The following is a 25,558-nucleotide window of genomic DNA, read 5'->3' as shown; positions in this document are numbered from 1 at the left end:
CTGTATTGCAGAATATTAGGTATGGTTATGTTTCACACAATTTTTCTCAATTTCTCCTGGTTCCCCCCACCTTGGGAATCACACTTCCCGCCCTCTCTTCTCTCCCCTCCCACCCCCCATTCTCTCAGGCTCCTGTTCCTCTGTCCTTCTCCACCATGTTTGCTTAATAACTTGTCTAACAGGCCACGGTTGAGTGAACACTGGTTTTAGACAGTTCTGTTAGAGAGTTCTGGAAGTTTATGTTGATTAAACAAATTTTTTTTTATAACATGGGTTTACACTACCACTTACCATATTGGACGGGATCCTGTCCCCTCCTAAGCCTCAGTCATTATCAAGTGTAGCATGCTCAGCGCTGTTTATTTTGTTGCTTAGTTTCACTGCTATGCACCTAGTGACATGTGTAACACTTCTTGGCTTATTGTGGGAGGTATTGTTGTAACCTTTACTTTGGAGGGTGTGTCGATACCAGCCTTGTTTTTTCCAAGACTGTGCACCTAACAACCTATATTTACTTCCAAACAGTTAATTGCATAGTTTAATTTTGTGTACTGTACCTAATAAACAAGCAAAGTAAGTTAACACAGCAAATTAAACATCATTAGAAGTTTGCTGTATGCTAGTAAAGTACTACCAACACATGATGACTAATAGCTGCAATACTTGCACAATCATGTAGAAGTACTTATAATTATATGATCATCTGATTGCAGGTGATTGCAATCAATCTCACGTGTCTTTGTGGACACACAATAAACAATGACATATGATCAGAAGCAGTGAAAGTTGTGTATTTTGAACACATGATCATGAAATTTTGCCTTGTGGTTCTGCAACCATCTGTGATTTTATGTTATTTGATGGGAGGATGGGAGGTTCTAATCAGTGGCTTAATGGTTAGTGTGCTGGGCTCCAGATTAATTGGTCTGGGTTCAAACCCTGTTCTCAGGCCCATGGGGGGCACTCCCATATATGAGCTATATAGGTATGTGCCGCCTTGAAGGGTATGGTTTTCAAGCAGTTTAGTCTGGGATAGGGTATAGAAATCACAGAGTTTTGGTCTAGAAATGGGTAGCATTTGAAAAGAGGCTTTCCTAAATGTAAATATAATATTCGCAGCATCGTTGTTGACACATCGTTTTCCATAAAAACAATGATAGTGACAAAGTTCTGAAAAAATATAAATCTGGGATAGGGTAGCGATTTTCTGTATCTAGTCTAGTATAGGGGTACAAAATCAGCTGAACATGGTCTGGTTAATCAGGGTAGGGGTTCAAATTCCCAGCAGCACACCCCCACCCAAAAATATACAGGGTGCCCCCCCCCCCCGGTTCTCAGGCAAGACACTTTACACTCATAATGCCTTCTTCATCAAGGTGTATAAATGGGTACTGGCAAATTTAATGCTGTGGCTAACCATGCGATGGATTAGAATGCCAGGGGGAGTAGAAATACTCCTAGTGGCTTAATTCCTGCTATGAAAATCAGATAAGCTCTGGCCTGATAGGCCACTAGGCTCAAACAAAGACATAACTTATAAATATTAAATACTGGTAGATGGTTATTACTCTTGGGAAAAGCTTAATTATAGATGGTGTCTTTTAGGACATTGTCATTGATGAAAACCTTGACCGTACAGAGGAAGATGAAGGATGCGATGCAGAGGTGTTGTCATCTGTTGCAACAGAAGAAACAGAATTGAATGATACACAGGTATTACCAATCACTTGTATATTGATTCTTTTCATTTATTTTCATTTATTCTGTTATCCTGATAAGTAATTTCTTGGATATAGATTTTGTTATGAAATTTAGTGATATAAAATCACGACGTTTCGACCTCCCCGAGGTCATTTTCAAGTGCGAATAAAAATATAAAATTAGCATAAATATATTAAAATAGTAAAATCTTCACCAACGTATTGAAGAACTCAAGGGATCGGCCATTGGCAAACACCTCAAGGAACAACACCATATGGCCCCAGATGACATTGCGCAGTTTTTTAGAATTTTGAAGAAGTGTCAGAGCAAGTTTGACTGCCTTATTTATGAAATGTTTTTTATCAAAGAACTGAAACCAACTCTGAACAAACAATGCGATTCCATCCGTGCAAAACTATTTGTTTAGGTCGGTTTTTTCTTTTTAATTACTCTTATTGTTTCGGTAGTTCTAAGTTTTTTAACCCCTTTTAACTTCATTAATATTTTGTCACTTATTTTTACATATTTTATCGCATTTCAGCGTTCGTTACAATTTTGCCTATTTTACTATTTTAATATATTTATGCTAATTTTATATTTTTATTCGCACTTGAAAATGACCTCGGAGAGGTCGAAACGTCGTGATTTTATATCGCTAAATTTCATATTCTGTTATCGGTGCTTTTATTTGCTTATGATGATGATGATCATCATCATCATCATCAAATTTTGAAGTTGTATAAAAAGGTTGCCAACATGTACTAATAACTACAATAAATTATTAATTATAATTTATAATTGCCAACGAGACAGCCGAGCCAAGAGGTGAGGCTGTCGAGGCGGCAGAATCATAGAGCCGTGTACGTATGAGTGTAAAGGCAGAGAAAATCTTAAGTTCTGCGTAAGGGACTTTTTTTTTGACCATATTTGGGTGTAAGTAAACCCCATATTTGGGTTGTATTGTTCTTCCCAACTGGTTCCCAGTCTCTCACTCCTTGCTAGAGAGCAAATGACCAAAATGGCGTCCACGCAGCTCGCTGTTAAAATTTTCAATGTGGTCATTCATTACATCCCTTTACCGATAAATACACCTTTAGGGAATTATAAATCGAAAGAGAATACCCTACAGAATATTCAACCGCCGAAAAAATAAACATCAAGGTCTTCAAAACGATGAAATAATATTTTAACTTTGGGAGTCCTTTGATTTACGATCGAAGAGAGACATGAAAATCAAAAGCGGACTGTTGACTTCAAATAGAGTTTTCTTGACTTATGAGAATGCTGAATGCTGAATGCTGTAACATTTTAACGTTGAAAAGAATATAAAGATTTGTCAAGAGTTACCAATCTGTCAAACCCGTAGCCTGCATAGCAGACATCTGTGTACGTTTTTTAGTGTGTTTAAAAGAGTGCGCGATCGCGAGAATATGCGCGCTGGAAACTACTGCGCCTGCTACGCAGGCTATCAAGCCTGTGTCATTTATGAACACCAGAGAAATTGCACTTTTTTCGCATATTACCTAAAATACAATTTACCATATCAGTGGTCATTTCAAATATAGTTCTATCAAAAACCATTCAATATCTGTTCTTATGAACAAACATGAGTATTTCGCGCGTTGGCACTTACCGATAGGTACAACTAGTATTATTATAAATTATTATAAATTTTATTAATTATTACATGTTATTCAATTCATAAGGAATTAGTGCACCCATTAACTTCTTAATACATAATTCCTGCTGTTTTAAGGGCCTTGAATCTCGAAATGTATTAAATATATTTCACAGAATAAAACAGCTAAAAAATCAGTGGCAGTACTTGACAACCTCTCAGTGGTTAAGGCAGTTTTATAACTATTAGGAGGTTGTTGAGTAAAACAACATCTGAAGATTTCAAAAGACAAATCAATCCAAATAATATTTTGCTATAAAAGCTTGAAGTTTTTAAATACTACTTCTAATGTAGGCTTAAGGACAAATTAACTATCCCCTCATAGGAATTGGCCAAGTGTGAGGTCAAAAGACCAAGGCCGATATCTTGACCAAACAAGCTTGGTCAATATAGGACTTATTACAATGATCCAAATGCACCAAAGACAGTAAATGATTTGATTATTTAAGAGTGTTGAAAGGAAGCCAGTTAAGTGAATAAGTGTGTCAAATTCCTGAACAGATCAAGTCGAAGTAAAAAGTATGACGTGAGGAAAGTGGACAATAAATATAATTCACTTCATCCTAGCCTTCAAAAAGGGGTTTAAAATGACTTAAAAAATTCATAATCTACGGTACCCCTCATTTTTTTTGTATGTAGGGGATTGAAGGTCATGCATATTGATTGGCTTAAAACGGGCCATGTTTCATCACCCACCACTTCAAATTATCTGAATGGAGGAACAGTGCTCTAAATTAGAAAAAATCCAGGTTGTCCTTTATGGCAAATGCCGGACAACCTAACCCCTGACTTTGGTTCCCTGATGGGGACTTGGTTGTCAGTATTAAGTTTTGTAGCACTGGAGCTAATTTCGAGCACTGGAAGATTAGGGAAATGGGTCAGAGGGATTTTGATTAACCTGATTACCATGTATATGCATTAATACCCCTTTTGCATGTGTTTCACTCAACAAGGAACTCTTGCTTACACCACAAAGCAAAATAACACTAAGTTGTTAGAAATGACCATTACAAGATATAAAGTTAATGGAGGAAGGGGAATGGGATGGAGGGATGTTTTGAATTACATGCCACTTGAGGAATTTAGAACCTGCTTTAAACACTTCAACATAACACACTTTTTGTTGAACAAAAAATAATAGCAAATACATGTATAAATGCTACTGGGTCCATCTATAAAGCCTTTAATAGGATTTCTAGCAAAAGAGGTGGTTAAACATTAACCACCCAGTTTAAAGCTAATTTTCAGTAGCTTCCTGTTTTTCAATGGAGAAAATCCCAGGAGTCTGCAACTGAAAATATATCAGGTGGACAAAGTGACTGTAGTCTGTATTTTATACCTAGGCAGGATATTTTTATACCCATTCTGCAGTCCACAATCTGCAGATTATGCTGATGACATCTACCTTAACAGACCATTCAATATCCTTAGTGTCCCATCCCCTTAATACTATGCGTAACAGTAGCTTTTATAGACATACTCAGGCCTAGGCATACTGTACCATAAAAGTATAAGAGGATGGAGGCATAATATAATATATCACAATTATATTATATCAGTAAGGGTACATAATTATGAAAGAAATAAAGTGAACTTTTTATTGTTTTAGTGCTGTTGCTAACATTTTTACAAAATAGCAACAAATAAGTACATGAAATGTGGTGGATGAATACCTTAAAAGTTTAATGTTTCCTTGTTTCCTCTTTTATAAATTGTCATGATTTACCATCTAGGGAATGGGGGGATTTAAAGAGAGGGAATATTAAAAAGATTACACTTTCAGATAGATAAGGGTTTTTTTAGAGCAGGGGTTAAAAGGGAGGGTGGCCTAATAAAATCTTTATTTAAACACCATCTGTGTATACTAAAAGCAAATACTTGCTTGTGGGTTCTTGTAGAGCTTTTATGGTAATTTTTTTTTAACTTTTATCTTTTTGCACTCTTTTGTTTTGTCATAGCGGGCTGCATTGTATTGTGAACTACTGTATACTGTGATACACCAGCTTGGAGCACAAGACAAGACAGCAGACCTCTCCCCTGGGGATTTATTTGTGTATGCACAGGAGGTACTGTTTCTCAGCTCTCACTGGTATTAATTTTTAGTCTCTATGCCAATTAATTTTACATGTCAATTTACTGTGCTGTAAATAGATTTAAATGGTGTTTTGCATTGGCAAGAGACATCATTTTCTACCACAGTTTTACAGTCTTGCAGTATATCGTACATGCATGCATGTATTCACCAATTTTGTTCCCACTTATACAATGCCTACTAAGATGGCAAAAACCATGTGTCAATATGGCTGGCTTGTTGGGTTGTTAAGTACAGTTATAGGAAATTAATGTCTTCTATTAAGACCATATAGGTGCAAATTCTTGGAACAAATGACGCACATGCTTATTTCGTATTCATAATTATATAAACAGAACTGCTCGCCTGCTTTCAGTCGCGGAGTAGTTTACAATCCCATTGCAAGAAGAATTCTCCAGCTCACAGCAAGGCACAGCAACAAAAATCGATGCAAACATTTTGCAGTACATTGAAATTTATGTGGCAGGAGTTTGGCGCAAAACTGCGGTATAATTTTCGCAAAATGCTGCAAAACGCAACTTTGGAGGGTGAAGAAGGTTTTCATGCATTTTATAATGTTTACAGAACTAGTGAATACTTTTTAACGGTTTGCACGATTAACAATCGGCTAGGCACTCTGATTTAGCAAGCATTGGAGAGGCTTCTCACGAAAATTTGGGGTCGTAGCTTGTTTTGTCGATGAGCGTCAAGTATAGAAACTTTTAATAGAATGTAAGCGTTGAATTTACATGACCTTAGTATTTCCGGACTTCTGCTCTGACGATTTTCCTGAAACTTGGCTATGGTGTGTATTAAGTGAATATAAGCTGATAATTTCTAGAAATTGAGCAAAAACTTATCAGCAAATTTTTTTACTGGACGCGATTTTGTCCAAAAAGTGGAGTCCCGTTAAACGCCAGTAACATTGAAAATATTTTTCACCAGTGAAATCAAATTAAATCATATCATTACTGAATGATAGGCGAAGGCTTTCCCAAAGTTTCATAGCCATCACGTCAAAGTCGAAAAAGTTATAACGCAAAGTCTGACATGGACGAGTGTGCCTGGAATAACTACGGAGCCACTTTAAACATCACAAGCTATAAAAAAGTTTTAAACATCATGAAATTGTGAAATTGTTACACAATTATTAAAATGTGATATTATTATCATCTTTTATAACTGCTTGTTTAATATGAATACTGAAAAGGACAAATTTTCCCTTCTGCAGCTTCCCCTCAGCGATGGTAGCTGCTGTTGTTAACTTCTGCTACATTGGAAAAACCATTGAACAGTTTAGTCAATTATAAACACGTGTTGGGGAAAAATGTAAAACAAAAATCCATTAGGCTCAGAACAGCATTTCAGAATCCATTCAGATTCATTAAAAAGAATAAAATAAAAAAAAATTAAAAAGCCAAATTTTCTACCCCCCCCCCCCACCCCCACTCTGCAGTACAGCCCTTTTTAGGCGAGGACGTTAGTCCCGAGCATTATGTTATGAAGCGATAAGCGGTTTGGGGTCCCGATGGGCGATGTGATGATTCGAACCGAGGGGGAATGGTAACTAAGAATATGGCTTGAGATTTGTTTGCGTCCGCCATCTTGGTTTGAGACTTTTTCGCAGCCAGAAGCCTTGACTCGAAGAAAGATTAGAAGCTGATATTTTTTGCGCTCACTTAAAAACATATTGAGATATCATAGTACACAAAAACCTTATCGACACACCAAACTAAATTGTGGTTTACGAGCTGGGAGTCAGTCAGCTGGTGAGTGCTGTTTCGGCCAAACCTTTGCCTTTCAAGACTGAAGTTGAACTGGATATAAAGCATTGAAAGCAATATAAGCACGGCTAATTAAACATCAGAATTGATATATTTGTGATCTGAACTACTGGCGACATTGTAACCTGAGCTTTAACTGAAGAGGAGAAGTGCAGAAGAATATGTTGCCACAACTGCTGAGGTGAGCTATCAAAAATTTATATCAGTTTGCTTGTACATGTACTTTTTTACATAATGGTCAAAGTATTTATGGAATCGAAATAACGATTTTAAAAGGCTAAATATCTGCTAGATGTTGTTATATTTAATTTGCTAGAATTTATAGATCACTAAGCATTGAGAGAGCTTCATTCGCGATCCCTTCTGTCAACAGAACGTTTTCGTATACTACTAGGTAAGCATGATTTCAACATTGATTTTAATAATGGTGTGCAAAGCAGCAGTAAATATAAACAAATGATTGTAAAATATGGATACAAACAAACTTATTTCAGGCTTTACCACTGATAACAGAACTACAATTGATCACATTAATTTTATACAAATCTAAATAAATCAAGAGTCCAAACTGGTGTTCTCAAGACACACTAAAGTGACCTTAAAGCTGTGTGGTTTAATAGCAACCAAAAAAGAGTATATACATTTTTGTAGGCCATAATAACTAGTAAATGATTTAAGAAGCATAGTGTACATGTAGAAAGATGTGTTTCAGGAAAAAGTCTTGGTGTCTAAACAAATATGTGTAAAACAATTATTAAACAATTATTAAATTTTTAACAATTGATTCTTTCAACAGAAAACATCCAAAATACAGTTTTCAAAGAATCCACTGACAGCTGTGTTTTGTCCTAATTGCTTCAATATGTTTAATCTGCACTTTGTCAAGAAGCAGCGTGAATGTGTGAATGTGGCTATTGCATTGGAACTGCTTTCACTGGAACTGGTTATTGGCCTCTATTCTGCCTCTATGCAATATATAGACAGCCCAATCCTCACTATGAATGGCAGATATATTTAAACAAAACACAGCGAAAACCATGTAGCAATAACACCTAAGTTAAAAAAATAAACTGTGTAAAACATCTCTGGATTTGCTACTGAAAGATTCTTCAATTCAAATTCATGTCTGGCAAACCACTGTATCAACTCTACTTCCTAGACTCCACATCAGTGCACTGTATCAAGATGTTGGACTTATTGGACTTACTTGCATCACAAATTGTACAGAAAGTGCAAACAACTTTCAGCCCCATTTAAATTTAACAAGAGTAAATCAAGATACTATATCAACTTAACTTCCTGGAAACTTGTACTTCCTTGCCGTGCGTGTTTTACCTCTAAATGATATTAAGTTTTTGGACTTACTGCACAAAATTTACATTACAGATTGCACAGTCAGTGCAGACAACTTTAAGCCACATTGAAACAAGAGGCAATCTAGATACATTATTTGTAGACATTTTATTCCTGCCAAAGTTGTGGAAGTTTCCTCGCTGTCTAGTAAAGTTACAAAATATGTTGCCTTCCATTGTCAAAAGTCATGATAAAAGACATCTTATTAGAGTTGTACGAATTAAATTGCCAATTATGTGATCAAAGCAGCTTACAATTTGCCTTTTATTAATTACATTAACATTGGTTAGAAACTAACCTTTCCTTGGAATCCACAACTAAAAACACCACTGGAAACAAAGTACTGTATTTTAAAATTTTATTTACCTGACAAACCCATTTTCCCCCTTTATAGCAAATGACTCAGTATCTCAACTTTCGACTTACAGTGAGGAGCCCAAAAGGGTGGCCACTTTTAATGTATTCACAATTTTCCTTGCACGAAAGAATGTGAATTAATTAAAAGTGGTCACACATTTGGGCTCCTTGCTGTAATTCACACATCTTTTGGACTCGCATTTTCACTCAATAGACATTTTTGGCTTTGTCAGTGTAAATTGCCCATTTCAAAATCACATGATGCTCCCCAGAGAACTTGTTTTTAACCGGGCGGGGAGACTGGGCCGGCCCGGTTCATAAATCGCCCGGAATTTTTTCGTCGTAGTAGTAGTAGTAGTAGTAGTAGTAGTAGTAGTACTTGTCGGTAAATCGTTCCAGACCCGCTCGGCCACTTTCTTGGCCAGGATTCAAATCACGCACCCTTGATGTTTACTCGGCAGAAGCTATTAAATCACTCTCCTATTTTAAATTTTATCTAATACCCTCAATTCTCTTAAGCGTGAAATATATATTTTTGTGTTATTCAAGCGTTTGAGTACTGGTTTGCGAAACCGGCGATTTTTTTGACACGTACAAGCAATTATTATTTTTTTTTGAAAACTGCTACGTCAGTCACGCAATGATTTTTCAGCAAGCTTCACGCATAACTGCTTTTAAAAAAAGGGCTGGTAGCCAGAGAATTTTTGAGCCGGAATACTTTGAAGATGCTCTTCATTTAATAGAAAAAATTGTGTCCATTTTCATCCGTGTACAGTTGAGCCGGCAAAGTCGCGTATCAGAGACGATTGAATGTTTGCACAGCGAAATAATCTTATTTTTGTTCTTGATGTAAAAGCTTTACTTACACACTTCCCAAGACTTCAGTCAACAAAATGGTAATGTATAGTATTTCTACGAACTATGATGGTATTTGTGAAGGTATCCGCAAAGCCAGCAAGTAAAACAAATGGTCTGCAAAATGAAAATGAAGTCTTGGCGCGGGTAATTTAATACATTTAATTAAATTCTACCACGGCATGCAAAATTTCACGTTTTTGAAATTTTCTAAATCTTTTTGCCTTTTAAAATGTTTCTTGACCCCATCTTGAATAAAAATTCATCTAAAACGTTTTCATGTTTCTTTTTTATTTTTTCACATTTGTATTTAATAGTTGCCTTTTTGGGCTTTTGAAACGAACACGGCATCTATTTATAGATTGAGGCACCAAGTTGGTGTTTACATATTTGCGTTATTTGTCGTAGTAGTTCACTCGGCCGCTTTCTTGGCCAGGATTCAGATCCCGCACTTTTGATATTTACTCAGCAGGAGCAATTAAAATTTTATCTAATACCCCGATTTCTGTTAAACGCGAAAGATATATTTTTGTGTTTTTATTCAAGCGTTCGACTCAAGCGAGTACTGGAGTCCGAAACTGGTGATTGTTTCGACAGGTCGCTGAGGTCGATGTTTTTGCAGCAAGCTCCTGCATTTAAAAACGGCTCCCGGACTCTACTTTGAAGATGCTTTTCATTTAGCAAGAATTGTGTCCATTTTGTCTATTTCCATCCGTGTACAGTTGGGCCGACAAAGTCGTGTGTCACAGACGAATTGAATGTTTACACAACAAAAGAACCTTATTTTGTTCTTGATGTAAAAACTTTACTTGCACGCTTTTCAAGAACTCACAAAACAAAATGGTAATGCAAAGTAATAATATAATAATTTCTTCAAACTAGAATGGAATGTAAATCGGTAAAGCCATCGTGTGAAATAATAGACGGCAAAAATGAAAACTTGCCCTTCGGCGCGTATAATTAATTAAATTTTATCACGGCATCAGTATTTTCACGGCTTTTAAGGATTCAAAATTTTTAATGCAATTCAAATGTTTCTTCGCCTCATCTTGAATCTTTTTTTCACATTTTGTTGAGATTTTTAACAGCATCTGTTATCTAATACATGTGGTCTAATGCATGCCCTTTTTTAGTCTTTTTATTTTCTTTTGTAATTTTGTTTAGAAATTTTTCTGTTATTCTTGATATTTGACTCGTTTTATTCGTTTTTTTTTTATTATTTATGTTACTCGTTTTATTCGAGCAGGAGCCAATACTGTAATTTTCTGGTTACTCCGCTCTTTTTAGCGAGGAATATAAAATATATATTTTTTGTTTTTCATTCAAGGGTTTTGAGTTTCAGTCGGAACCGAACGGCGATGGAGAAATGACCTGCAATGAATCACGCAATCAAGAACTTGCGTTTGCGTGACTGCTTCCCAAAATTGACGTGAAGAGCTTGCATGTTTGAAAGCTGAAAAGCTTTCTTATCTTGTTCTTATTCCCATTTTTTTGGTGTGGTACATTTTTAAAAATGTTTACATGTAAAAACACGTCTTAGTTTTTAACGAAATTGTTTTTGTTTCGGTCGGAGATCATTTGTACTGCCATTTAACTGGTTTGAGTTCATTTATTTAAGATCGCACACAAAACGTTTTCAATACCTAGGTTATTAAGTATTCGGAAGAAAAATAAAAATTTGAAAGCCTAAGCAGGAATTTGTCCAAGCATGGACAAGCAATCCACAGACTTGCGTGTTACTCAATATAAATTAAATGGTATTTTAAAAGTTTTTGCTGTACGTTTTTGCTGTACATTTCACCCTTGCTCGCCACAGAGTCCCAGTAGCTCAGTGGTAGAGCATCCGTCCTAGAACACGGAGGGTCGTGGGTTCAAATCCCATCTGGTACTCGGAATTTTTTTCCGAGTTTTTCAGTTAATGCAAAATTTATCATGCTATATTTGCTGTACTTGTCTAATAAAGTAGTTAAACATCAACCGCCCGGTTTTAAGCATTAAGCTTTAGGCGTCTTGTTAACTATCTGAACACCAAGAGAATTTTTCTGAATTTGAAAGAAGTGATTCTCAAGAGTGATGTCACAGTCTGAAATAGGACAACAAAAAAACGAAGCCCGAAAGGTCTCTTCTCAGTTCTTCGTCTGGAATTTTTAACATACTGACTTACTTTACTGGAACGTCCTCGCCTTAGTATGCATTGCATACCGGTTATTATAATTTTTGTGATCTAACTTGGAATACATTTTAGAAAAATGTTTTCCAAGACCTAAAGCCTCAATAGATAACCAGAAATAACAGACAAATACCTAGTACATGTATTAAACAAATCAAAATTTAGTGTCCCTTAGAAATGTCCCCTTTGCAACAGACAGATTAACCTGTCCTTATACATAAATCACAAATATCAAGGGGCATATAATGTCACAGTTATAACCTGTCTTAATTAATTGACAGCCATTTAAACTTCAGTTGGTGAGACATGATAGTTTTTGAATGTCTTGGCAGGCCCTTAACATATCAGAGGAGACACACAGAAATCTTTATGCAAAGACAAAAGAAAGGGAAGTGAGTATTATTTCTGGTTTTTATAAGACAACTGTCTTTTACTTAAGTTTATTTACTTCCAAAATCTTGTTCAGGCATATAATTTTTTAAGTTTCTTGTAAACAATCAATTTTGAAGCAATTCCAATTTGAGATGAAGTTGACAATAGTTGTTAACTTGTAGTTGTATGTACAGCTGTAATTATTATAGCAAAATATACTGTATGAAAGAATGATATTTTTGGTTATGATTCGGGATTATAATTATACGCTTTGGTACCATGGTTTGGTAGCATGGTTTTGGTCATAAGGAGCAAACAAACAATATCTATCATGTATGTGACAAACAAATTATCAGCAATAATGCTGTATAGTAGGTACCCTAAGCAGTTGTCAGTACCTAATAAATTGCTGTGTTCCATGTGTGCACTAAGTAATGATGTGCAAGTCAGAAACTGACAAAAACACACCCAGTACCTGTAGCTCTACAAATTACAGGCCTCGTATGTTCATTTTTTGTCAGTTTCACTTACAAGGTCATTTTATTCTCTTTGTAGCCTCCAACATGTATGATGAAGGTGGAAGGTAAAATTTCTGCAGACTGTAGTTGTTTAGTTGTATAATAAGCAGTTCTCCTTTTATTGTAACACTTGATTCATGTGCTCAGTTTCTTGTTTGATGTACCGGTAGGTTTGCTGGTGCCTTTAAGTATTTTTTTCTATGTACAATTAACATGCTAATAATGATTGAGACTGGAAAGCCAGCCAGTATCCGGCACATTGATGTTCCTGGCAATGGTTGAGGTTATTCATATAGTACATGTTTTTTTAGTTTTACAGTCTTCAGAAATATTTAGGGACTTAAAAAATCTTTAAAATTGTTTGACAACCATCATAATTATGATGTCAATCTTTCGAAAGAAAGTTCTAAGTTTGAAATTGTTTGCACAATCGTTATATAAGTACATGTACAGTATGTGTACAATAATTATTTTATAACTTATTTTTTAAGTTATACACCTGGGATAGAATAGACAGTGGCATTTCATGGTGGGATATCATTAATATCCACTTGTGACTTAATTCTCTGTATACCCAATTTCCTTAAAGCTTGTGTACCACTCTGAGGCTTTATAAAAAGTACTAAGTTATGAACTTTTGAAAGCAACTTTGCATATAATAAGAGGCCAAACATGTACACTTGGTTACCCACTTCATTTGGTTTTATTTTAGTTATTGAAGCCAGACATTTGGAAGCAAAAGATGCAAATGGTATTATGCATTATTGTATACAGTAAAACGATTATGAATGCTCTATGACTTTAATTTTATTACATTTGCCTGCAGTTATTCCATTGTGCACTTTGGACTAGAAAATACTGATTTCTGGTATTCTCTTCCTATACAATGAACTGTACATTAATTTTTGTTAACTTTATTTTTTCTTTTGCTCAAGACCTGTATGGCCCACAGTAGTTTAGACTTTTCCAACTTTGGCATTCAGCTATTACAGCTAGCCCCTTGGAGTGCCTGAAAACCTTTGTTGTAAACCAGTTATAAAAGCTTTTATTGGTAGACAGAGTTTGATCCAAATGATGTTAAAATTAATTGCAATGGCAATATGAATATATAAAGGTCAAAAATACCATCAGTAAAAATAAAAAGCACATTGCTGTGACAAACATGACAAACAAACGCATGCCAGTTTAAAAACTTGGATTTTTTACATACATCTTCAGAAGTGACCGCTAGTAGATTACAATTAAATTTAAATGTAAAAAAAGACTGGTACCTTATCTGAAAAATATGACAATGTTGTAAAATAAAAACATGACCATTTGAATCTAATTTAGTCAGTGAAATTTTTGTTTTTGATACATTTTTATCCATTCGGCAAACGAAATCTTTTTATAAGTTAAAAAGAATCTATTGATTGGGTTTAGAGCCACCTTAAATTCATTTAAAAACAGTATAGCTCTGAACCATGCTGACAGTTTTTTTAATCTTTGTAAAAATGTATTAAAATAAAAAAACTTTCCTCCAGTAGTATACAATTATAGTCTCAAAAGGTAAAATATAGGGTATCTGACCTCTTCTGATGTTGCCACAGCAACAAAATATGATGTCAAAGTTACCCTCATTCCTTCATAGGTGAAAGTAATTACTCTGTAAACTGATTCAATTTCCCTTTCTTTCAGGGTTAAGTGACCCCTACTGCATGTTAGGATTAATGACAGAGGAAAATGAAGAAGAGAAGACGAAAAAAATCAAAGTGTCTCGCAAGAAATCCAAGAGCACAATCAGGGATGTTCTTGATGGAGCGTCTATTCATATGACACAAGTAAAGGAAAACACTCTTGACCCGGTTTGGAACGAAACATTCACAATGTAAGCCAAATTTAACTTAGTGATAAAGCCTCTTTTGTACCATAACAGAAGGAATTTCTCAAATTCCAAATTTTTTAGAAGTTATTGGTATCTGTCGCTCATCTGTGGTTTTTGGTTTCACATTTTTATGTTGTCATTTCTATGATTTATAAGATGTAGATCATGTAAAAATGTGATCCTGTGCTGTTCTTATAATAAGATAAATAAAAAAAAAGAAGTTCTAAACAGTTTAGGTGAATAAAAATATACCATAATTACTATAATTGTAGCCTGTTAGGTACATACACGGCTGCAGTAGCTCATGTTTGATACGTGTTAGAGATGTATTCTTTTGGGTATCGAGTTGCTCAACTTGTATCCTTAGGTCAATCAAATTTAATTTAAAAATTCTCATTTCTAATGTACATTACTTACTTTTCTTTATTGTAGGAAAGTTAGTAACTTAAACACAGAGATATTTCATCTGGACATTTGGTCAGTATTGTGTATTTGTTTAGTGCAATCAATACATACTTACACACAGATTAATATTATTATATACAAATAAGAGGGTACCTATTTACATTGCAGATACACAGCCTGGGGGGGGGTACTCCCTATAATGGCCTATACGGGGAGGCTCCCCCCGAAAGGGGTACCTTTTTCAGGCTTCAGGTATATAAAAGGGTAGGGATTTCACGAGTTTAAGTATATGAAAGGGTATGGAAATCTGTCTTTTGGCTCTTTAAAAGGGCCTTTAATTAAAATATTTCGAACAGACGCAATTTATGGCTGTATTATTTTAATTTATTAAGCGCTACATAAAAATGACAAGAAAACGTCCTATTTTAAGTCCACGCCATGTCTCTTAGGTATATGAAAGGGGTACCTTTTTTCAGTTAAAGGTATACAAAAGGGGTACAATTTCTGTCAAAAATGGTATATAAAAGGAAAGGGGGTTAGAACTCGGGGCGAAGCCTCCCCGTATAAAACTTTTTTACCCCCCCCCCCCCCCGGGATACACAGTTGAATATTGCTACAGCAGTTTTTGTCACACTGATCTAGCACACTTGTAAGTGAAATGAAAGAATTGATAAATGGTCAAAATTCTTAGTGCTACAAGTAAAGTGGTTAAAATTAAACCAAATGTATATACAAACAATGCAGTATTAAGAACTTACTTACTGTTGTCACTGATATGACAACTTTGCCCTTCAATTTGAAAAAGAATATACAATGTCAGACACAAATTTGAAGGACACAAATAATAAATAAATTACCAGTATTTGTTGTTGTTCTAACCAGGAGACCAAAAAATACACATAGAAATGTTTTTACTCATTAAGTGCTAAAACAGTACATCTTCACACCTAGAAATGGCTGAAAATGATACACTGTAAATCCTGTAAACTCAGTGCAAACTTGATGGTTATAAACAGCAAAATGTGATATTGGTGTTATTGACTTAAGGGATTGTGATGACAAGGCATTACTTAAGGAAGAAGACAGCAAACTTTCAAAAATAAAAGGAATATCTGGAATGGGAAGGTAAATTTAACATTATTTGTCGTATGACTTAGACAGCTGAGAGGGCCAAAAACTAAAATCAGCCAAAATAGAATACTTAATTGCTGGTCAATATTTCCTTATTACCTTTTTCTGAACCATATACAATTTACTAGTATACTAATGCAAATGTTGCAATTTTGTTGGCTACTCTAGTTCTACACTGTTGTGTCCACTGTAGTATACAAGTTGGAAGCTGGTTTTCAAAATGGCCTCCCATTCTCACTTATCAAAACTTTTGTAAGATAATTTATTGGAGAGCTTACTCTGTGATACAAATCTGCCGGGGAGAAAAGGGGCCGCAAAATATGGCTAGATCATTTTCATATTTAAAAACTTGGTCAGAAGACGTTCTTTTTTGCAAAGTGTGTACTTAAGATGTGCATCAGTCTCTGAGTTATGGCTAAAACAATAAAACAATAAAAAGGCTCACTCGGCTTTGCCCCTTGTCAACTATCAGCCGATAGAAACCTCGAGCTTGCCATTTAATTGTTAAATAGATCATGTGAGATTAATAATCTATTATTAAATACCAGTCGACTTTGTTGTTTAGATTTTTCAAAGATGTGATGCAATCTGCGAGAAAATCAAGCCAGGATGGCAATGTTGATGATTTTCTTGGATACATCGAAATACCTGTCAAGGTACAGCATAGCGATCTTTGTTGACATGCAGACATGTTCACTCACTTATAGTTAATTACATCATTCACTGATTACACTGACTGTGTCGTAAAAGTTACCACAGCCATACATGTACACGCATCTTGCTTTATGTTCAAACATTTCCTTGTATGCTTGCTTTAAATACTTGAAAATGTGCAGTCTCTTTTAATTTGCCATACCTTAAAGCTTGGCGACGAAAATGGAGAGGTTATGCTTATGAGTAAATACATACATACATACATACATACATACATACATACATACATACATACATACATACATACATACATACATACATACATACATACATACATACATACATACATACATACATACATACATACATACATGATACATACATACTGATACATACATACATACATACATACATACATACATACATACATACATACATACATACACACACACACACACACACACACACACATACATACATACATACATACATACATACATACATACATACATACATACATACATACATACATACACTTTATTTAAGTAAATAACGTCAACAAAGTCATTCTGTACAGAGTACAGTCAATTTCAGCACCAAACTCCCGGCAGAATTTACACTTGAGTTCCTTTGAAACAAATTTCACGTTCGAAGGTCTATGAAATGGTTATTGTCTGGACATAGTTTACTAACTATGGACTGCATAAGAGTCTGTCTTCACACTGCTTTGTAACTTGTACCTTTCCCAAAGCTTTACGTTTTCGTCTACCTTACTTCAGGCATTTAATAAACTCACTACCAACTTGTTTACAATTTTTATAATGTTTCAGGATATTCCAGCTAATGGCATCGACAAGTGGTTTAAACTTGAAGGACGTTCTTCAAAATCACGAGTAGATGGTGACTGTCACCTTAAAATCACCCTAACAACTGGAAAGGTATCTTAAATGTACCTTGTTTAACATGTAACATTTACAAAAATGATTCTTTTTAATATCTTATCGAGTCTGGTGTTTGCTACTGGGACCAGGCATTTACAGTTATTCTGTATAGGGAAAAAAGTGAAGTGGCTGTGCAGTTCAACAACATGATAAACTTGGGTTATGATCTTTTATATAGCGCTACTCGTACTTACTTGTTAAACACATTCTTGAAATTTTCCTCCATAAGTTAGTTAAGCCGGGAAGCAAATTATAAAGCAATTCAAAACTTGTTTATCTATATTTTCCCCAGAAACCAGATATTCCATATGAGATACAGCATCTGTACCCAACAGCCTTAGATATTCATGGCGCTTTTTTAAGAGAATTTATCAAGTATGGCTGCGAACATTGCCAGGTAGGCATGCATGTTACTGCCGTTTTACATGTCCTGTATGTGCTATCCTTTTGTCTGTCACTAAGATTAGTACTTACCTGGTAAGCATGCATGTTGCTGCCGTTTTACATGTGCTGTATGTGCTATCCTTTTGTCTGTCACTAAGATTAGTAACCTGATAAGCATGCATGTTACTGCCGTTTTACATGTCCTGTATGCGCTATCCTTTGGTCCGTCACTAAGATTAGTACTTACCTGGTAAGCATGCATGTTACTGCCGTTTTACATGTCCTGTATGTGCTATCCTTTGGTCCGTCACTAAGATTAGTACTTACCTGGTAAGCATGCATGTTACTGCCGTTTTACATGTCCTGTATGTGCTATCCTTTGGTCCGTCACTAAGATTAGTACTTACCTAGTAAGCATGCATGTTACTGCCGTTTCACATGTCCTGTATGTGTTATCCTTTGGTCTGTCACTAAGATTAGTACTTACCTGGTAAGCATGCATGTTACTGCCGTTTTACATGTCCTGTATGTGCTATCCTTTTGTCTGTCACTAAGATTAGTACTTACCTAGTAAGCATGCATGTTACTGCCGTTTTACATGTCCTGTATGTGTTATCCTTTGGTCTGTCACTAAGATTAGTACTTACCTGGTAAGCATGCATGTTACTGCCGTTTTACATGTCCTGTATGTGTTATCCTTTGGTCTGTTACTAAGATTAGTACTTACCTGGTAAGCATGCATGTTACTGCCGTTTTACATGTCCTGTATTTGTTATCCTTTGGTTTGTCACTAAGATTAGTACTTACCTAGTAAGCATGCATGTTACTGCCGTTTTACATGTCCTGTATGCGCTATCCTTTGGTCCGTCACTAAGATTAGTACTTACCTGGTAAGCATGCATGTTACTGCCGTTTTACATGTCCTGTTTGTGTTATCCTTTGGTCCGTCACTAAGATTAGTACTTACCTAGTAAGCATGCATGTTACTGCCGTTTCACATGTCCTGTATGTGTTATCCTTTGGTCTGTCACTAAGATTAGTACTTACCTGGTAAGCATGCATGTTACTGCCGTTTTACATGTCCTGTATGTGCTATCCTTTTGTCTGTCACTAAGATAAGTACTTACCTAGTAAGCATGCATGTTACTGCCGTTTTACATGTCCTGTATGTGTTATCCTTTGGTCTGTCACTAAGATTAGTACTTACCTGGTAAGCATGCATGTTACTGCCGTTTTACATGTCCTGTATGTGTTATCCTTTGGTCTGTTACTAAGATTAGTACTTACCTGGTAAGCATGCATGTTACTGCCGTTTTACATGTCCTGTATTTGTTATCCTTTGGTTTGTCACTAAGATTAGTACTTACCTAGTAAGCATGCATGTTACTGCCGTTTTACATGTCCTGTATGCGCTATCCTTTGGTCCGTCACTAAGATTAGTACTTACCTGGTAAGCATGCATGTTACTGCCGTTTTACATGTCCTGTATGTGTTATCCTTTGGTCCGTCACTAAGATTAGTACTTACCTAGTAAGCATGCATGTTACTGCCGTTTCACATGTCCTGTATGTGTTATCCTTTGGTCTGTCACTAAGATTAGTACTTACCTGGTAAGCATGCATGTTACTGCCGTTTTACATGTCCTGTATGTGCTATCCTTTTGTCTGTCACTAAGATTAGTACTTACCTAGTAAGCATGCATGTTACTGCCGTTTTACATGTCCTGTATGTGTTATACTTTGGTCTGTCACTAAGATTAGTACTTACCTGGTAAGCATGCATGTTACTGCCGTTTTACATGTCCTGTATGTGTTATCCTTTGGTCTGTTACTAAGATTAGTACTTACCTGGTAAGCATGCATGTTACTGCCGTTTTACATGTCCTGTATTTGTTATCCTTTGGTTTGTCACTAAGATTAGTACTTACCTAGTAAGCATGCATGTTACTGCCGTTTTACATGTCCTGTATGCGCTATCCTTTGGTCCGTCACTAAGATTAGTACTTACCTGGTAACTGCTGTTTTACATGTCCTGTATGTGTTATCCTTTGGTCTGTCACTAAGATTAGTACTTACCTGGTAAGCATGCATGTTACTGCCGTTTTACATGTCCTGTATGTGCTATCCTTTTGTCTGTCACTAAGATAAGTACTTACCTAGTAAGCATGCATGTTACTGCCGTTTTACATGTCCTGTATGTGTTATCCTTTGGTCTGTCACTAAGATTAGTACTTACCTGGTAAGCATGCATGTTACTGCCGTTTTACATGTCCTGTATGTGTTATCCTTTGGTCTGTTACTAAGATTAGTACTTACCTGGTAAGCATGCATGTTACTGCCGTTTTACATGTCCTGTATTTGTTATCCTTTGGTTTGTCACTAAGATTAGTACTTACCTAGTAAGCATGCATGTTACTGCCGTTTTACATGTCCTGTATGCGCTATCCTTTGGTCCGTCACTAAGATTAGTACTTACCTGGTAAGCATGCATGTTACTGCCGTTTTACATGTCCTGTATGTGTTATCCTTTGGTCCGTCACTAAGATTAGTACTTACCTAGTAAGCATGCATGTTACTGCCGTTTCACATGTCCTGTATGTGTTATCCTTTGGTCTGTCACTAAGATTAGTACTTACCTGGTAAGCATGCATGTTACTGCCGTTTTACATGTCCTGTATGTGCTATCCTTTTGTCTGTCACTAAGATTAGTACTTACCTAGTAAGCATGCATGTTACTGCCGTTTTACATGTCCTGTATGTGTTATACTTTGGTCTGTCACTAAGATTAGTACTTACCTGGTAAGCATGCATGTTACTGCCGTTTTACATGTCCTGTATGTGTTATCCTTTGGTCTGTTACTAAGATTAGTACTTACCTGGTAAGCATGCATGTTACTGCCGTTTTACATGTCCTGTATTTGTTATCCTTTGGTTTGTCACTAAGATTAGTACTTACCTAGTAAGCATGCATGTTACTGCCGTTTTACATGTCCTGTATGCGCTATCCTTTGGTCCGTCACTAAGATTAGTACTTACCTGGTAACTGCTGTTTTACATGTCCTGTATGTGTTATCCTTTGGTCTGTCACTAAGATTAGTACTTACCTAGTAAGCATGCATGTTACTGCCGTTTTACATGTCCTGTACGCGCTATCCTTTGGTCCGTCACTAAGATTAGTACTTACCTGGTAAGCATGCATGTTACTGCCGTTTTACATGTCCTGTATTTGTTATCCTTTGGTCTGTCACTAAGATTAGTACTTACCTAGTAAGCATGCATGTTACTGCCGTTTTACATGTCCTGTATGCGCTATCCTTTGGTCTGTCACTAAGATTAGTACTTACCTGGTAAGCGTGCATGTTACTGCCGTTTTACATGTCCTGTATGTGCTATCCTTTGGTCTGTCACTAAGATTAGTACTTACCTAGTAAGCATGCATGTTACTGCCGTTTTACATGTCCTGTATGCGCTATCCTTTGGTCTGTCACTAAGATTAGTACTTACCTGGTAAGCATGCATGTTACTGCCGTTTTACATGTCCTGTATGTGCTATCCTTTGGTCTGTCACTAAGATTAGTACTTACCTAGTAAGCATGCATGTTACTGCCGTTTTACATGTGCTGTATGTGTTATCCTTTGATCTGTCACTAAGATTAGTACTTACCTGGTAAACATGCATGTTACTGCCGTTTTACATGTCCTGTATGTGCTATCCTTTGGTCCGTCACTAAGATTAGTACTTACCTGGTAAGCATGCATGTTACTGCCGTTTTACATGTCCTGTATGTGCTATCCTTTTGTCTGACACTAAGATCAGTACTTACCTGGTAAGCATGCATGTTACTGCCGTTTTACATGTCCTGTATGTGTCATCCTTTGGTCCGTCACTAAGATTAGTACTTACCTGGTAAGCATTCATGTTACTGCCGTTTTACATGTCCTGTATGCGCTACCCTTTGGTCTGTCACTAAGATTAGTACTTACCTGGTAAGCATGCATGTTACTGCCGTTTTACATGTCCTGTATGTGCTACCCTTTGGTCCGTCACTACGATTAGTACTTACCTAGTAAGCATGCATGTTACTGCCGTTTTACATGTCCTGTATGTGTTACCCTTTGGTCTGTCACTAAGATTAGTACTTACCTAGTAAGCATGCATGTTACTGCCGTTTTACATGTCCTGTATGTGTTATCCTTTGGTCTGTCACTAAGATTAGTACTTACCTGGTAAGCATGCATGTTACTGCCGTTTTACATGTCCTGTATGTGCTATCCTTTTGTCTGTCACTAAGATTAGTACTTACCTAGTAAGCATGCATGTTACTGCCGTTTTACATGTCCTGTATGTGTTATTCTTTGGTCTGTCACTAAGATTAGTACTTACCTGGTAAGCATGCATGTTACTGCCGTTTTACATGTCCTGTATGTGCTATCCTTTGGTCTGTCACTAAGATTAGTACTTACCTAGTAAGCATGCATGTTACTGCCGTTTTACATGTCCTGTATGTGATACCCTTTGGTCTGACACTAAGATCAGTACTTACCTGAGGTGTAAAGTTCCTGTGCTGGATCAGGTCATGTCAGAGTTCCAAAATTATTTAGCAGCTCTCCTACATTGTTGATCAATTTTAAACGTTGTGAACATTGTCATGTGCGGGTAGTATCGCCTTTCAGCGTCAACTTGTTTATTGACTCCTTCAGAGTCTGGACAAGTTAATGGAAAAAAGGAAGGACACAAGAAAGCAAATTGCGAGCATACTTTTTTGTTTTCAGTGATCTTATCATCTAATCATTCATTTTTTTTATTATTCCTTTGGCCTGGCCCTGTAAAATGCAAATTTTAAACTTTTTTTTAGGAAACTGACACTAAAGACGCTAAAAGAAGCTCGAGTGAGCTCTGTCCTCAAGCAGAGTTCATTCTTCATCAGCATGCCTTACAGAACGAACTGAACGAACTTCAGCAGGCTAGCATGTGAGTAGATTGTTAGGGATGTTTATTGATGATAGCGGTGGCCTTGAGGAGGTGTTGTAACTGGATGTTGACAAGATTGGCGCTAAAACACGTTAGCTGTCAGTTCTTATTCTAGTGTTGCATTAGAAACTTGTTAGAGCGGGGGTGCACTATTGTGATGGTCATTTGGATGCTGTGCCAAATACATTGTTATCATAAAGCCAATTCCTATCCGCCGACCGGTTAGCTGGTTGTTAGAGCACTAGACTGTAGTGCGGGAGGTCTCGGGTGAGACTCCAAGACCTGACCAACAATCAGGGTCTTAAGATAACTGAGGAGAACGTGCTGCCTTTGCAATGACATCTGCAAATGGCTAGACATTCTAGTCTTCTCGGATAAGGACAATTAGCGTAGGCCCCGTCTCCTGCATTTTCAGTGTTATGGTCATCAGGGGACCTTAAAGAACCCACACAAAAATAGTAAAGAGTTGGGTACGAAATTCCCGGTTTTATGGTCTGGCCTATTCACATGTATCCATGGGTTGGGTGGCGGGACAAGATAATTTACAAGAATGGATAGCGGCTGCCAAAGGCGCTGATATGCTGTTGTCCGATCTCATCCCGTGACCCTAATTGTGAAGCGCATTGAGCTTTGGGAAATGTGCTATACAAGAAACCATAAATTGCATTGCATTATCCCAAAATCCAACCTTTTTGTTGCCTTTTTACTGTTTCGCATAAGGACAGCGAACTATTTATTCGCCATGTAATGCTATGTGGGTTTATTTGCAGTCGCTGGATCCTGTTCAGTCGCCATCACTGGCTGGAGCCAATGAAATACAGCTCACTTAACCTGCTGCTATGGACTCTAAAGCAAAGATGGAAGACTGAAGCACTCAGCCAAAGAGAGGTACAACAAAAAAATGCAGTGATGATCAAAACGTCTGCATGAACAACCATACTTGATCGGTAAACAGGCAATGAAGAAGCCCCGTGATGCTTTGCGAACTGGAATACATAATTTGATGTGGCTATAAGCTGAAAAAAGATTACTCTGGGGTCGATGTCAGCTTCGCTCAAATACTCAGGCCTATTTTAAATCCTGTATAAGCGTCAATTGGCTTTTGAATGCATGGTAGCTTGAATATACGAAATAACGCGATTTTATTCAGTTAACAGTATGTTAGGAGCATATGTTGATCTGGCACGTTCGTTTCTGTCTATTTTCAGGAACATGCGCTAGTCAGGGCCTTGAAGAAATTCACTGATAATTGCTGGAGATTGTTGATCAAGTATCGAGACGTTTTCCCTGCCACAGATAAAGGAAAGCTAGGACGACTGATAAACCTTCTGGAGTAAGTTAAGCCTGTTCCATACCCTCAGGTTTTGATATTAGTCTTCTTATCGTATTGTCGTTTACAGTGTGTTTGTTTTATGTCTTTGTTTGTTTTCTTGGTTTTCAATGTTGTTACTAAGCTTTTCAAATTCTTTTTACAGTTCTTCGTACGTTTTCTAGCTTAAGCCTTAAGGCAGAATTAACCTCTTTACTTGAATTCTTTAATAAAGAAGTAATAAACGGATGTAGCTAAAATTGATTTTTTCTTCCGGTACAGTATATTAATTGATTTAATTTCATAACCTACTAGCCTTTCCGCATCCCTAAAAACTGATTTTGATTTGATGGCTGCGAGAAAATTCAAAGAGCATCCGGGTTAAACGTCAAAGGTTCAGCAAAAAGAATCCGTTGAAGTGTGTATAATTGATGCGTAGCATCCAATTAAAGGTCTCTAACCTACTGCAAATTCTGCGCAATATGAGAGCTATATTAATTTCTGTGAAACGTGATTAAAAGGAACAGAAGTTTTGTATTAGAGCATATATTAGTGCACCCTAGCGTCAGTCAACATCGCACTAGAAATCATGACAAAAATTGCACCAAACATCGCCTGAGTTTGTATACATACGATTATCAAACAATAACATTTTGACGTACTGTAACATGGAAACCAAGCTTTACTCATACTCATATTATAATTTCTATTCGAGTTTCGGTTTACATAAATTTCAGTCTGTTAGTTAGTAGTGATTTACGGCACGCGCGTTTAATTCACATTAGTGGTCATTAGTTTTCTCAATCGTTATTGAATCTTCTCACACCATGTTACAGCAAACTATATATTGTTTTGTTTTCTAGATGTTTAGTTAATGTGTACAAGCTTGAAGTGTTCCAGGATTCAATAAAAGAACCTTTGAATGTTCAGGTGTCAAATCTTCTCAAGGTGTGTTTGGAAACTGAGCTGCTTCTTATGTTGTGTAGAAAAAATACAGTTTTCCTAGAATGCTTACCTTTCGCTTTTCGTAACTGATTGTG

The 25,558-nt window shown here is 36.5% G+C and overlaps 1 protein-coding gene and 1 non-coding gene across 3 annotated transcripts in view; both read left to right on the top strand.

The window, feature by feature from the left end:
- LOC144632675 (BAI1-associated protein 3-like) overlaps window positions 1-25,558 on the top strand; it is a 52,359-nt gene that overhangs the window by 8,545 nt on the left and 18,256 nt on the right. For both annotated transcript variants that reach the window (XM_078491365.1, XM_078491364.1), the window contains exons 3-17: window positions 1,606-1,713; window positions 5,338-5,445; window positions 12,302-12,361; window positions 12,897-12,924; window positions 13,572-13,610; window positions 14,537-14,726; window positions 15,156-15,200; window positions 16,176-16,253; window positions 16,825-16,915; window positions 17,744-17,851; window positions 18,147-18,251; window positions 23,094-23,209; window positions 23,980-24,097; window positions 24,418-24,542; window positions 25,382-25,466. In XM_078491365.1, coding sequence (XP_078347491.1) covers window positions 1,606-1,713; window positions 5,338-5,445; window positions 12,302-12,361; window positions 12,897-12,924; window positions 13,572-13,610; window positions 14,537-14,726; window positions 15,156-15,200; window positions 16,176-16,253; window positions 16,825-16,915; window positions 17,744-17,851; window positions 18,147-18,251; window positions 23,094-23,209; window positions 23,980-24,097; window positions 24,418-24,542; window positions 25,382-25,466 — 1,404 coding nt within the window. The remainder of the gene's footprint in view (window positions 1-1,605; window positions 1,714-5,337; window positions 5,446-12,301; window positions 12,362-12,896; window positions 12,925-13,571; window positions 13,611-14,536; window positions 14,727-15,155; window positions 15,201-16,175; window positions 16,254-16,824; window positions 16,916-17,743; window positions 17,852-18,146; window positions 18,252-23,093; window positions 23,210-23,979; window positions 24,098-24,417; window positions 24,543-25,381; window positions 25,467-25,558) is intronic.
- On the top strand, window positions 11,617-11,689 carry Trnal-uag (transfer RNA leucine (anticodon UAG)). Its single transcript has one exon. It is a non-coding gene; the product is annotated as a tRNA-Leu (tRNA).

Source organism: Oculina patagonica, chromosome 12, assembly GCF_052425735.1.
Source record: "Oculina patagonica isolate OP01 chromosome 12, crgOcupat, whole genome shotgun sequence".
NCBI lineage: Eukaryota > Metazoa > Cnidaria > Anthozoa > Scleractinia > Oculinidae > Oculina > Oculina patagonica.
The sequence above is the reverse complement of the archived record's forward strand: the minus strand, read 5'-3'. Positions and strand labels throughout refer to the sequence as shown.